This window comes from Mytilus galloprovincialis, chromosome 7, assembly GCF_965363235.1.
Source record: "Mytilus galloprovincialis chromosome 7, xbMytGall1.hap1.1, whole genome shotgun sequence".
Taxonomy (NCBI): domain Eukaryota; kingdom Metazoa; phylum Mollusca; class Bivalvia; order Mytilida; family Mytilidae; genus Mytilus; species Mytilus galloprovincialis.
The window spans coordinates 89,046,330-89,062,539 of record NC_134844.1 but is presented as its reverse complement, the minus strand read 5'-3'; the positions used below and the strand labels follow the sequence as shown (position 1 = coordinate 89,062,539).

The window sequence follows — 16,210 nt, the reverse complement described above, 5'->3', positions numbered from 1 at the left end:
TGAAAAAAAGATAAATTTTGCACATTTGTTTTTTAAAAGTGCAAATTTAACAAAGACTAATTGGGTAAAATGAAAAGTGGTATTTCACCTTAACATGCTTAAGATTATAAATTATGAAGTATATTTGGGAATGCAGTTTTTTATATATATATTATTATGAATTGCCTGAAATTTTCACTGTAAATTGGAAAACCGTTTTAAAATTTTGGCCTTTAAGAGGCACATAAAGATACAAAAAATGATCACCTGTTTATAACGGCACTTAACTATTGGTTTAACCATCTTAATTTGAAAACATTTAAATATTTTATATTTGCAAACAATGACAGATATGAATACTATAACACTTATATCATAATACAATTGGGAAAAATAATGTTCCTTTTCACAAAAAAAACGTCATATCTTTGACTTTGTAGATGAAGTTCCAACTGAAATAAAATTAATGACAGACAAAAGATCTGTTGAATTGTACCTTAAATTACTTCAGTCAGGATCTGAGAAAAAGAGAGACATACGTTTAGTAATTGTTGGAAAAAAGGGTGCTGGAAAGACTTCATTGATTAAAAAATTGTTTGGTGAAGATATTACAGATGTTACCAGTACAAATGGAATAGAAATCCGCACAATAAAATGCAAGGCAATGTCTGATGATGGCGTGTGGAATAAATTAGATGGTATGATGTGTATGCTTAACATATTTTGTTTCCTGTTCATAGGAAAATGTTTATAATAATTTTGTTTTTTTAGTTTAAATCACTTATTTTTCAGCAATATTATTGGGAAGTCTCACAAGTAAATATCCAATTTAAGGCTACATTTCAATGAATATGATGAATCCAGGTCAAGAATTTTTTTAAATAGTAAATAAGATGACGAGACATTTATGGTAGGAATGCATATCTCGTACAGTAAAGTACTACCATTAATGTTATTAGCTTTTACACAGTATTAGAAATTGTGAACACAAAAAACATATGCCTTTGTTGTAACTTTGTTGTCCAGACAATAGGTGCACCTCATTTGGATCCATATGCATGAAACGCATAATTTGACATCAAACAGAGTTTGATTGTTCGTGTGATCAGCATGTTTAGTTATTGGAAAGAATGTCATTCTTATACAAGTTGAAATTAAAAGATGATGTACATAATTTTTTTTTATCTAGGATATGACGCACAGAAATAAGGAATATTGGGTATAACACTATTTGCTTCGTCCCCGAGGGTATCACCAGCCCAGTAGTCAACACTTCTGTGTTGACATGAATATCAATAATGTGGTCATTTTTATAAACTTCCTGTTTACAAAACTTTTAATTTTCAAAAAAACTAAGGATTTTCTTATCCCAGGTATAGATTATCTTAGCCGTATTTGGCACAACTTTTTGGAATTTTGGAACTCAATGCTCTTCAACTTTGTACTTGTTTGGCTTTATAAATATTTTGATTTGAGCGTCACTGATGAGTCTTATGTAGACGAAACGCGCGTCTGGCGTACTAAATTATAATCCTGGTACCTTTGATAACTATTCTATGTATTATTATACAATTATTTTGAACCAGACTCAGGTGCAGCCACTTTTAGCTGCCAATCAAGATAGCAGCCACTTTTTTTTCCAGCAGCAATGTTCATGATATGTACGTCTAAAAAATAAAAACGTGAAAAATCGTTATATATATATAAAAATTAAAACCAATTTGGACTTAATAAATAAATGCAATACACGATGGAAAATTTACATACATACTTTCCTTACACTCAGCATCCTCAAATATCCAGTATTTCAGTTGAAACCATTTTTAATATCTACATGTATCTCTGCATATATGAATTTAAATAAAAAAAAATCATATATCTTATTGTCAATATTTTGCTTAATAAAGTTTCAAACTACTATTGATGATAATATTTGATTGATATTCCCCAACATTGATAAGAAGCCTCAATTAAGAATGATAATATTGCATTAAAAATTTAAACTTGAATCATAATGAGACAGTGTGGTTTTTATATAATTTTGAAGGCAAACAGTGAGTTGTAATTGTTTACAACGTTATCCTTTTGTGTATAGCCTGGCATTCATATCACTTTTTTAAATCAATGTCTTCACATGTGAGAGCAGGATAAGCTACGAAATTCACGTCAACTGTATTAATTCGAAACTCCCAGAATCTATATATGAAATTTATGCATCAAGTTTTGTGGGTTTTCATTGAACCCCAAAAACTGCTATTTCAATATTCCAACCAACCAAAGAAACTCCATTTTTCAATTTTGATAACTCTCCATGTGTATATTTTTAGAATTAATGATTGGAAAAAAAATTGATGTTGTATTTTTATTGCTGATTTTATAATATGATCTTATTCAACATTTATCTACATTTCTTCCATATGTGTAATTTTCAAATGATAGGAACCAATGAAGAAGCTGAAATTCACGCAAGACTATTGAAACAATACAAAGGAACAATTGAAGAGTCAGTAGAAGACGAAACACATGAAGCTGTGACGGACAACACCCCCAAAACCATTCTGTACAAACGTAGTGAGGTATCAGAGACAGTATCGGGGCAGTCTGAAATACCTCTAGTATACAGTGAATCTACAGTGAAACCTCAAGTATCCACTGAATCTACAATTAAACCTCCAGTAACCAATCAGCAGCCAAATCAATCAATAGAAGAAGCTAAAAAGGATATTGAAACCATGCTTCAATCTAATGTTGATTTACATGACAAAGAAGAGTATGCCACATTGTTGTTATGGGATTTTGCAGGAGATGAAGAATTTTATCACACACATCAAACCTTTTTGTCACCAGATGCAATTTATCTTGTTGTTACAAAACTCAATGAGGCTGACGACAAAAATGCAAAAGGTAACATTTTTAGCTCACCTGTCCCGAAGGGACAAGTGAGCTTATGCCATCACTTGGCGTCCGTCGTCGTCCGTCGTCTGTCGTCTGTCGTCGTCTGTCGTCGTAAACTATTTCAAGAATCTTCTCCTCTTAAACTACTGGGCCAAATACTTTCAAACTTTAACTGAATGTTCCTTAGGGTATCTAATTTATAAATTGTATCCGAAGTTTTGATCCATCAACAAACATGGTCGCCATTGCTAAAAATAGAACATAGGGGTCAAATGCAGTTTTTGGCTTATAACTCAAAAACCAAAGCATTTAGAGCAAATCTGACATGGGGTAATATTGTTTATCAGGTCAAGATCTATCTGCCCTGAAATTTTCAGATGAATCAGACAACCCGTTGTTGGGTTGCTGCCCCATAATTGGTAATTTTAAGGAAATTTTGCTGTTTTTGGTTATTATCTTGAATATTATTATAGATAGAGATAAACTGTAAACAGGAATAATGTTCAGCAAAGTAAGATTTACAAATAAGTCAACATGACGGAAATGGTCAGTTGACCCCTTTAGGAGTTATTGCCCTTTATAGTCAATTTTTAACCATTTTTCGTAAATCTTAGTAATCTTTTACAAAAATCGTCTCCTCTGAAACTACTGGGCCAAATACTTCCAAACTTTAATTGAATGTTCCTTAGGGTATCTAGTTTGTAAATTGTATCAGAAGTTATGATCTATCAACAAACATGGTCGCCATTGCTAAAAATAGAACATAGGGGTCAAATGCAGTTTTTGGCTTATAACTCAAAAACCAAACCATTTAGAGCAAATCTGACGTTGGGTAATATTGTTTATCAGGTCAAGATCTATCTGCCCTGAAATTTTCAGATGAATCAGACAACATGTTGTTGAGTTGCTGCCCCTGAATTGATAATTTTAAGGAAATTTTGCTGTTTTTGTTTATTATCTTGAATATAATTATAAATAGAAATAAACTGTAAACAGCAATAATGTTCAGCAAAGTAAGATCTTCAATTAAGTCAATTTGACCAAAATTGTCAATTGACCCCTTAAGGAGTTATTGCCCTTTAAAGACTTTTTTCACAATTTGTTCATCATGTTGACTTACTTTAAAAAATCTTCTCCTTTGAAACTGCTGTATCAATTTCAGCCAAACTTAGGCTAAATGAGTTTCAGAGTATCTAGTATAAATTTTATATTTTATTTCCTTGTATGTCAAGAAACATAGCTCCTATGGCTAAAATAGAACATAGGAGAAAATGATTATTTTTTTTGGCTTTTGAAGAAAATAGGACGATCCAAAAAACATTTAAATAAATTGAAAAGCCAAAATAATCATTGATGAGAGATTTAACCAAAAGAATTAAGGTGAGCGATTCAGGCTCTTGAGAGCCTCTTGTATATAGTGAGAATAAAAATATTTAGCATTTCATTTTATTTTTACTAAGCTTAAGATGCAAGTTGTTTTCAAGAACTGTATACCCATTATTTCTTCAAGTACCATGAGTACAGAGTACCATGAGTACAGAGAAAAATATGTGAAGCAATTAGTCAATTAATCAATTAATTGTACCATTGCAATTCCAGATAAGCATTTCTTCAACAACAAATGTCTCTTCAGTGATACTTGATGCCAAAATTTTGAAAATCCAAAACCTAATACAAACGGATTTTGTTTTTTTTCTGAAATTGTTTAACATTTCATAACTGTTACTTTAATTATTCATCCATTAGTTTGTTTTTTTGATTTTGTAGTTGCATTGTTTCATAGATTAAATTTGTTTGTCCAGTGTAAGTTCACTTGTGTTAACATGTCTTTTGATTGAGTTAAGTCATTTCTATTGATAATTTATAGTGTGTTTTTCTATGTTGTGATGTTACACTATTGTTTCAGATCAGATCAGAGTGAAGTTTTGGTACAATTAAAACGTGTAAAACCGCTGCGCTTGTTTGCACCTGTCCTAATTCAGGTATCTGATATTCAGTAGTTGTCGTTTGTCGATGTGGTTCATAGGTATTTCTTGTTTCTCGTTTTTTACATAGATTAGAACGTTGGTTTTACACTTGTAATATTTGGGGCCCTTTATAGCTTGCTGTGCGGTGTAAGCCAAGGCTCCGTGTTGAAGACCGTACTTTGACCTTTAATGGTTTCCTTTTATGAAATGTGACTTGGATGGAGAGTTGTTTAGCTGTGCATATCGACCGGAAATTGCGATTCAATTTTTTTTCTAGGAGTTACGCCCCTTTGAACTTATTTACTTTAATGTATTACTGCAACAGTTTGTCATCGCAACTCCTCTCAAACCACACAACAGAATTTCACGAAACCTTTTCAGATAATAAGGACATACTATGTAGTTGTGCATATCGACGGAAAATTGCGATTCAATTTTTTTTCTAGGAGTTACGCCCCTTTGAACTTATTTACTTTAATGTATTACTGCAACAGTTTGTCATCGCAACTCCTCTCAAACCACACATCAGAATTTCACGAAACCTTTTCAGATAATAAGGACATACTATGTAGTTGTGCATATCGACGGGAAATTGCGATTCAATTTTTTTTCTAGGAGTTACGCCCCTTTCAACTTATTTATTTTAATGTACTACTGCAACAGTTTGTCATCGCAACTTCTCTCAAACCACACAACAGAATTTCACGAAACCTTTTCAGATAATAAGGACATACTATGTAGTTGTGCATATCGACGGGAAATTGCGATACAATTTTTTTTCTAGGAGTTACGCCCCTTTGAACTTATTTACTTCAATGTATAACTGCAACAGTTTGTCATCGCAACTCCTCTCAAACCACACAACAGAATTTCACGAAACCTTTTCAGATAATAAGGACATACTATGTAGTTGTGCATATCGACCGGAAATTGCGATACAATTTTTTTTTCTAGAAGTTACGCCCCTTTGAACTTATTAACTTTAATGTATTACTGCAACAGTTTGTCATCGCAACTCCTCTCAAACCACACAACAGAATTTCACGAAACCTTTTCAGATAATAAGGACATACTATGTAGCTGTGCATATCGACCGGAAATTGCGATTCAATTTTTTTTCTAGGAGTTACGCCCCTTTGAACTTATTTACTTTAATGTATTACTGCAACAGTTTGTCATCGCAACTCCTCTCAAACCACACAACAGAATTTCACGAAACCTTTTCAGATAATAAGGACATACTATGTAGTTGTGCATATCGACGGGAAATTGCGATTCAATTTTTTTTCTAGGAGTTACGCCCCTTTGAACTTATTTACTTTAATGTACTACTGCAACAGTTTGTCATCGCAACTCCTCTCAAACCACACAACAGAATTTCACGAAACCTTTTCAGATAATAAGGACATACTATGTAGTTGTGCATATCGACGGGAAATTGCGATACAATTTTTTTTCTAGGAGTTACGCCCCTTTGAACTTATTTACTTTAATGTATTACTGCAACAGTTTGTCATCGCAACTCCTCTCAAACCACACAACAGAATTTCACGAAACCTTTTCAGATAATAAGGACATACTATGTAGTTGTGCATATCGACGGGAAATTGCAATTCAATTTTTTTCTAGGAGTTACGCCCCTTTGAACTTATTTACTTTAATGTACTACTGCAACAGTTTGTCATCGCAACTCCTCTCAAACCACACAACAGAATTTCACGAAACCTTTTCAGATAATAAGGACATACAATGTAGTTGTGCATATCGACGGGAAATTGCGATACAATTTTTTTTCTAGGAGTTACGCCCCTTTGAACTTATTTACTTTAATGTATTACTGCAACAGTTTGTCATCGCAACTCCTCTCAAACCACACAACAGAATTTCACGAAACCTTTTCAGATAATAAGGACATACTATGTAGTTGTGCATATCGACGGGAAATTGCGATTCAATTTTTTTTCTAGGAGTTACGCCCCTTTGAACTTATTTAATTTAATGTACTACTGCAAAAGTTTGTCATCGCAACTCCTCTCAAACCACACAACAGAATTTCACGAAACCTTTTCAGATAATAAGGACATACTATGTAGTTGTGCATATCGACGGGAAATTGCGGTACAATTTTTTTTCTAGGAGTTACGCCCCTTTGAACTTATTTACTTTAATGTATTACTGCAACAGTTTGTCATCGCAACTGCTCTCAAACCACACAACAGAATTTCACGAAACCTTTTCAGATAATAAGGACATACTATGTAGTTGTGCATATCGACGGGAAATTGCAATTCAATTTTTTTTCTAGGAGTTATGCCCCTTTGAACTTATTTACTTTAATGTACTTCTGCAACAGTTTGTCATCGCAACTCCTCTCAAACCACACAACAGAATTTCATGAAACTTTGTAGATAATAAAGACATACTATGTAGATGTGCATATCAACAGGAAATTACGGTTCAATTTTTTTCTTGGAGTTATGCCCCTTTGAAACTTCTGCAACAGTTTGTCATCTCAACTCCTCTGAAAACACACAACAGAATTTAATGAAATTTTGTAGATAATAAGGACATACAATGTATTTTGACAGGAAATTATTATTTAATATTTTTTCTTATACTTATTTAATTTCTCCAATGACAATGTGGGGACGTGGGGTATGTGAGCGTGCTCACTAAGGTTCTTTAATTAAAGCTTTTGTTAAAAGGACAGATTTATCAGTCAAACATCTGTCTTATGTGTATGCTATTGGTCTGCGGTTCTATATCTTTCGTGAGAGCCGTGGTGTAGTGGTTAGTGCATCGGACTACTAACACAAAGGTTCCTGGTTCGATTCCCATTCGGGATGAACATTTTAGGAACTCAATTTTCGGCTCTCCCTTGACACCATTTGCGAGTATGGTCTTGAGGAAACGATGATAGTCCGTCGGAAGGGGACGATAAATGGCTGACCTGTGTTAAGACAGAGCCATATCTCTTGCACGTTAAAGACACCCTTGTAGATTTCGAAAAAGAGTAGGCTAATGCCGCTACAAGGCAGCACTCGCACCCGCAAAGTGGAAAGGGATTAATATAAGTTGCAAAATTGGTTTCGCAATCCACTATAAATAAATACTTTTAATCCTTGTTATCAACATTCCAATAGGGAACATACCTTATATAATTGTATAAATAAACCAATTGTTTAAGACGTTTCGGCCATTGGCCTTCTTCAGTTGTTTATTATTCCTCTAAACTACATGGCTGCCATTTCTTTTTTCAATCATTGAAAAGATGTTTAAACTAAACTATATTTTCCATAAGGTAGAAAAACTGGAAAATCTAAATCTTCTACACAAATGACTTATGGTTTTTAGTTTTGTCTTCATATTTACTCTCATTACAACATACTAGGTTTATCGGGTACCTAATCTGAATTAGGTTTAGTGTTTATTGTCCCAAATGCAACGATTTCCGTCCGTCCATCTGCCCTCATGAAAAAAAAACGTGTCTGAATTCTGTCTGACAAGTATTCTTAATTTTTCTTAATTTTTTCTGAATAATGTCTGAATGGTTAAAATAATGTACATTTACGCAAATGTCTGAATTTTTACTGGATTTCAGAGTTTTAAAGAACAATTCAGAATTTTCATATGAACATTCAGACAAAAATCAGAATTATGTTAGAATAAATTAAGGCAATATTCAGAATGAATACAGAAAAATCTGATTTTAATCAGAAGGATTAAGAAATAATCAGACACATTCAGAAATATCCAGATAGCATTCAGATGGATTCAGACAGATTCAGAAGGATTCAGAAGGATTCAGATATATATTCAGAAAACATTCAGAATGATTCAAAATGTGGATATCAATACAAAACTTTGTAACTTATACAACAGATATTCCCCTAAAAACCTAAAAGGAAGTTCTTAAAGTTGAATGAAAATCAATGTGTACGCACATTGATGATGGTCAAATGCCCTTAGCCTCTATTCAATAAAAAAACAGAATCCAAATTTTCAGGAAGTTTGTAATTAAATTAATAGTTTCAATAACATAAACTTCAAACTTTAAATTTTCGATTTAATTTTATTATCTGATATGGATCTGTGATTCCCTGGTCTGTTCTTTTCCTGCCTCTCAAGGTCTCCAGCTCTCTTTTGACCTGAGTAAATAAAAAAACAAGCTAATAAAAGAACAGAACTTTTCAATGTCCCTAGTGTTTCATTTTTATACGACCGCAAAAATTAAAAAAAATTTGGTCGTATATTGGTATCACGTTGGCGTCATAGTCTGCGTCATCGTCGTCGTCGTCCGAATACTTTTAGTTTTCGCACTCTAACTTTAGTAAAAGTAAATAGAAATCTATGAAATTTTAACACAAGGTTTATGACCACAAAAGGAAGGTTGGGATTGATTTTGGGAGGTTTTGGTCCCAACGTTTTAGGAATTAGGGGCCAAAAAGGGCCCAAATAAGCATTTTCTAAGTTTTCGCACTATAACTTTAGTTTAAGTGAATAGAAATCTATGAAATTTTGACACAAGGTTTATGACCACAAAAGGAAGCTTGGGATTGATATTGGGAGTTTTGGTTGCAACAGTTTAGGAATTAGGGGCCAAAAAAAGGGCCCAAATAAGCATTATTCTTGGTTTTCGCACAATAACTTTAGTATAAGTAAAAAGAAATCAAAGAAATTTAAAGACAAGGTTTATGACCACAAAAGGAAGGTTGGGATTGATTTTAGGAGTTGAGGTCCCAACAGTTTAGGAATAAGGGGCCAAATAGGGGCCCAAATAAGCATTATTCTTGGTTTTCGCACCTTAACTTTAGTCTAAGTAAATAGAAATCTATGAAATTTAAACACAAGGTTTATGACCATAAAAGGAAGGTTGGGTTTGATTTTGGGAGTTTTGGTCCCAACAGTTTAGGAAAAAGGGGCCCAAAGGGTCCAAAATTGAACTTTGTTTGATTTCATCAAAAATTGAATAATTGGGGTTCTTTGATATGCCGAATCTAACTGTGTATGTAGATTCTTAATTTTTGGTCCTGTTTTCAAATTGGTCTACATTAATGTCCAAAGGGTCCAAAATTTAACTTAGTTTGATTTTAACAAAAATTGAATCATTGGGGTTCTTTGATATGCTGAATCTAAAAATTTACTTAGATTTTTGATTATTGGCCCAGTTTTCAAGTTGGTCCAAATCGGGGTCCAAAATTAAACTTTGTTTGATTTCATCAAAAATTGAATAATTGGGGTTCTTTGATATGCCAAATCTAACTGTGTATGTAGATTCTTAATTTTTGGTCCCGTTTTCAAATTGGTCTACATTAAAGTCCAAAGTGTCCAAAATTAAACTAAGTTTGATTTTAACAAAAATTGAATTCTTGGGCTTTTTTGATATGCTGAATCTAAACATGTACTTAGATTTTTGATTATGGCCCAATTTTCAAGTTGGTTCAAATCAGGATCCAAAATTATTATATTAAATATTGTGCAATAGCAAGAAATTTTCAATTGCACAGTATTCAGCAATAGCAAGAAATCTTCAATTGCACTGTATTGTGCAATAGCAAGAAATTTCAATTGCACAGTATTGCGCAATAGCAAGAAATCTTCAATTGCACGGTATTGTGCAAGAGCAAATATTTTCAATTGCACAGTATTGCGCAATAGCAAGAAATATCTAATTGCACAATATTGTGCAATAGCAAGAAATTTTCAATTGGAGTTATCTTTCTTTGTCCAGAATAGTAATTGAATCAACTTAAATTATTGTTTTATACAATAAACAATGTATATTTACTTTTACTACCAACTGATAAATTAAAACAATCTTTACCATTCAGTGATAACAAGCACTTTATTTTACATTTTAATATTTTATGATGTATTTAAATGAGTAGGTATTGTTGCAAACTCCATTAGAAGTTTGACTTGAGATCAGTTTTGGAAAAAGGGAAAGGGGGATGTAAAAACAAATGGGAGGGGGGTTTAAATTTTTCTCATTTCAGATTTCATAAATAAAAAGAAAATTTCTTCAACCATTTTTTTGAGAGGATTAATATTCAACAGCATAGTGAATTGCTCAAAGGCAAAACAGATATTTTAAGTTCATTAGACTACATTCATTCTGTGTCAGAAACCTATGCTGTGTCAACTATTTAATCACAATCCAAATTTAGAGCTGAATCCAGCTTGAATGTTGTGTCCATACTTGCCCCAACCGTTCAGGGTTCAACCTCTGCGGTCGTATAAAGCTGCGCCCTGCGGAGCATCTGGTTCTTGTCTGCCCAGGGACAATAACTAAAATTCCACAAATTCTTGTTTGAACTGTTAGTAAATCTCTATGATATTTCTCTCTATTTCCCTCAATCCAACTATTGACATGTGATGTAAGCCATTGATATACTTTTTATAAAAATCTGGCATGAATTGCTACATGACATGTATGAGTGCTAATTTTTCTGTATTTAATTAACATTATAGTTAACAAATACACAACTTCCTAGTATCAAGAAAATTCATATTTGAGTTAATTTTAATTATAAATGGTCATATATCTAAGCAATTCTTCAATCCAATGTATTTTAATAAGCACTTGAAAACCATTTTTTTGGGACAAATTCAGTTGACTTTTTAAATCTTTGACCTTGACCACATAATTAGTTGTTAGGAATCCTTTAGGAGTCCATAATCACATGAATATCATACTGATTTTTTTTTTTATTTATAGTTTAATGTATTAGTTTAAATGAATATGCAATAAAAGAACCTTAGTGATTTCGCTCACATACCCGACGTCCCCTCATTGTCATTGGAGAAATAGAATAAGTGCAAGAACAAAAAATTATATGAGAAAAAATTGAACTATAATTTCCTTATATGTCCTTATCATCTACAAAGTTTCATGAAATTCTGTCGTGTGGTTTCAGAGGAGTTGCAATGACAAACTGTTGCAGTAGCACATTGAAGCAAATAAGTTCAAAGGTTCATAACTCCTAGAAAAAAAATTGAATCGTAATTTCCTGTCATATGTCCTTATTATCTACAAAGTTTCATGAAATTCTGTTGTGTGGTTTCATGGCAGTTGCAATGACAAACTGTTGCAGAAGTACATTAAAGCAAATAAGTTCAAAGGGGCATAACTCCTAGAAAACAAATTGAATTGTAATTACCTGTCGTATGTCCTTATTATCTACAAAGTTTCATGAAATTCTGTTGTGTGGTTTTAGAGTTGCGATGACAAACTGTTGCAGTAGTACATTAAAGCAAATAAGTTCAAAGTGGCATAATTCCTAGAAACAAATTGAAGCGTAATTTCCTGTCGATATGCACAACTAAATGGTATTTCCTTATAATCTAAAAAGGTTTCAAGAAAATTCTGTTGTGTGGTTTCAGAGAAGTTGCAATGACAAACTGTTGCAGTAGTACATTAAAGCAAATTAGTTCAAAGGAGCATAACTCCTAGGAAAAAAATTGAATCGTAATTTCCTGTCGATATGCACAACTACATAATATGTCCTTATTATCTAAAAAGGTTTCATGAAATTCTGTTGTGTAGTTTGAGAGGAGTTGCGATGATTGGGAAACAGGACTGACGAACTGACGAACTGACGAACTGACGAGCTGACGGACAGACAGACTGACAGACAGATAGATGGGTCAAAAACATTATACCCTCCACAACTTCGTTAGTTGTGTGGGGTATAATTAATGTAGGAATTCATTATTTGGAATTCTAGTGTTTTTTTATCGTCATGTGTAATGAATGTGTCAGCGTCATAAATAAATTTAAGGTATTGGCTTTGCTTGTTGTTAAATTTAAAGGCTGTATGGTAACCATTAGCTAGTATTGCTCTCATTTACATTTGTAAGGCATTCATAGATAGTTGTCTCATTGGAAAGCATTCCACACTTACAGCTTATTATTATACTATTAAAACTAAAGCATGTACATACCAGATACTGTTGATTTTGCACCATTATTCTTTTTAATAGTTCTGTTCAAAAACATGAAAATTAAGTCGTAAGTCTCTTTTACTGACATCTGAGGAACCAATTCTAGAATAAATTAAATTAAAATTAGTATCAATACCGACATCTAAATTTATGAACTCGTATAAAATATTCAACAGTTGTCTTAAAGTGAAATTCAAAAAGATCCATCAGAAAACACTTATTTAAATTTGATGGGTTGTGGGTTTTTTTTAAGAAAGATTTTGGAAATATAATCAAATAAAAGTTATATCAGTGTTGATTTAAAACAAAAAGTGTCTTTCGACCCTTTCACTTAGAACGGAACAGCCTTTACTGTGATTTTGAATAGATGCAACTACGGTAATATATATAACTTAAGGTAAGTTGACATCTAAGTGAAGTATTTGCCACTGGTTGTAAACCAAAAATGTAAATATTTGTATATTCTTATAAATTGAAAGTTTGCTGTGTCTCTTCTGTGACATTCTTACCTCAAAACGATTAGTACTTTTCCACATTATCATAAATCCAATGATGCAGATCATCTTTCATCTAACTTTAAATGGCCCAGTTCTTAAAAAAGAAGGGAATATTGTTTTTTATTGGTATAAAAATTGATATTGTTATACATGTTATAAGTTTATTAAAACCATACTAAATATTCTTTTTAAACACATGCAAATTTAAGCAACAACAATATGTTCAATCTAAAAAAAAAAATAATAATGGTATGTACATGTAGGTATTGATTTAATAACCGACCATATTCTACAATGTTCTATGTGCCTGTACCAAATTAGGAGCCTGCTATTGAGTGGTTCTTGTGTTTTGCTGTTTGTCATATTTGTTTTTCTTTTAATGTTTTGCATAGTTTGTTAAAATGTTGTGTCATAACACCACTGTCCTGGCTGGTGCACTCAAATTTAGTTCAACTCCTCCACATTCTATATGTGCCTGTCCAAAGTCAGAAGCCTGTAGATGAGTGTTTCATGTGGTTGTTGTTTCATGTAATGTCAATTATGTCTTGTTTTCGATTACTGTTTTGTAATAAATTGGACCGTTGAATCGTTTCATATTGTAATGTTCTTATCAGGACTGTCAAGACCAATTATAGCCATAAATACATGATATAAGTTTGTGTCATAGTTAAATTGTGACAGGAACCTTTGTGATATCCAGTCATGGTGGACAAATAACTATAAGGGGTGTGGTTTACACACCAGTCTAAAAAATAAGAATAGATTGATTGATTGTTGGTATTTTAGAAGGTGGAAGACTTGGATGCTCATACTTTGTATATAGATGCCTTAATATGTTATGAAGTTTCCGTCTGTCATATGTCCCTTGTCCTTGACCTCATATGCATGGTTCAGTGACTTCTTGAAATTTCTCTCTTATTATGTATATTAGGATAACAATATGTAGTACATGCATGTAAATTAAGGAAAGTATCTCCCTCATGCAAAGCTCCCATTCCTTTCACGGATTTGGCTATACTTTTTGGACCTTGTGGATTATAGCTCCTTATCTTTTATATAAGCTTTGGATTACAAACATTTTGGCCACGAGCATCACTGAAGAGACATGTATTGTCGAAATGCGCATGTGGTGCAGGAAAATTGGTACTGTTAATGTTATTACTACCACTGGGTCGATGCCTCTGCTGGTGAACTGTTAGTCCCCGAGGGTATCGCCAGCCCAGAAGCCAGTACTTCTGGAATGAAAATACGGATTTTTTTTGTGTTATTAAAATTTGCTGCTACAAAATGTTAGAAATTATTATAAATTAAGGAAAGTAACTCCCTCATGCAAAGCTCCCATTCCTTTCACAGATTTGACTATTCTTTTTGGACCTTGTGGATTATAGCTCTACATCTTTAATATATGCTTTGGATTTCAAATATTTTCGCCATGAGCATCACTGAAGAGACATGTATTGTTGAAATGCGCATCTGGTGCAAGAAAATTGGTACCGTTAATGGCATTGCAAGGTCCTCATGCCCGTCAGACAGTTTTCATCTGACCTCGGCCTCATTTCATGGACCAGTGTATAATATTAAGTTTCCCTGGTGTTGTCCATATATCAGATACTTTAAGCAATAAGTCTTTTATAATTGGTGTATAAAATGAGTGTAAGGTGTATATGTCCAACTGGCAGGTGACATCTGACCTTGACCTCATTTTCATGGTACAGTGGTAATGTTAAGTTTTTTTTTTTTAAGTCTTTTTTTAGCTCACCTGGCCCGAAGGGCCAAGTGAGCTTTTCTCATCACTTGGCGTCCGTCCGGCGTCGTCGTTAACTTTTTACATTTTGAACTTCTTCTAGAGAACCACTGAATGGAATGAAACCAAACATGGCATGAATGATCCTTATGAGGTGCTGACCAAGTGTTGTCACTTTGCAGCCGATCCATCATCCAAAATGGCCGCCAGCGGGGACTTAGTTTAACATAGGACCCTATGGGAAATGCATACAAATGACTTCTTTTAGAGAACCACTGAATTGAATGAAACCAAACATGGCATGAATGTTCCTTATGAGATGCTGACCAAGTCTTGTTACTTTGTAGCCGATCCATCATCCAAGTAGGCCGCCAGCGAGGGACTTAGTTTAACATAGGACCCTATGAGAAATATATACAAATGTTTTCTTTTAGAGAACCACTAAATGGAATGAAACCAAACATGGCATGAATGTTCCTTATGAGGTGCTGACCAAGTGTTGTTACTTTGTAGCCGATCCAATATCCAAGGTGACAGCCAGTAGGGGGACTTCGTTTAACATAGGACCCTATGGGAAATGCATACAAATGACTTCTTTTAGAGAACCACTGAATGGAATAAAACAAAACATAGCATGAATGTTCCTTATGAGGTGCTGACCAAGTGTTGTTACTTTGTAGCCGATCCAACGTCCAAGATGGCCGCCATTTAAGAACTTAACATAAGACCCTATGGGAAATACATCCAAGTTTCTTCATATAGAGAACCACTGAATGGAATGAAACCAAACATAGCATAAAAGTTCTTTGTGAGATGCTGACTAAGTGTTGTTACTTTGTAGCCGATCCATCATTCAAGGTGTCTGCCAGTGGGGGACTTAGTTTAACATAGGACCCTATGGGAAATACATACAAATGTCTTCTTCTAAAGAACCACTGAATTGAATGAAATCAAACATAGCATGAATGTTCCTTTCCTTATGAGGTGCTGTCCAAGTGTTGTTACTTTTAGCTAAATTTTATATTTTTTTATATAATTTTAAAAACACAAATAGAATCAGGTGAGCGATACAGGCTCTTGAGAGCCTCTAGTTTTATATTAGACATTTGCGGAAACTACGTCTATACCTAGGATTACACTTTAGACTTACGATTACATTTGACGAAAACAAAGGGTCATCTCAA

At 33.4% G+C, this 16,210-nt stretch overlaps 1 protein-coding gene across 1 annotated transcript in view; it reads left to right on the top strand.

Moving 5' to 3' along the window:
- The window catches only part of LOC143083965 (uncharacterized), a 42,157-nt gene that overhangs the window by 11,889 nt on the left and 14,058 nt on the right, over positions 1–16,210 (top strand). Inside the window, exons 2-3 of the mRNA XM_076260383.1 lie at positions 420–677; positions 2,419–2,883. Of these exons, the coding sequence (XP_076116498.1) occupies positions 420–677; positions 2,419–2,883 (723 nt within the window). The remainder of the gene's footprint in view (positions 1–419; positions 678–2,418; positions 2,884–16,210) is intronic.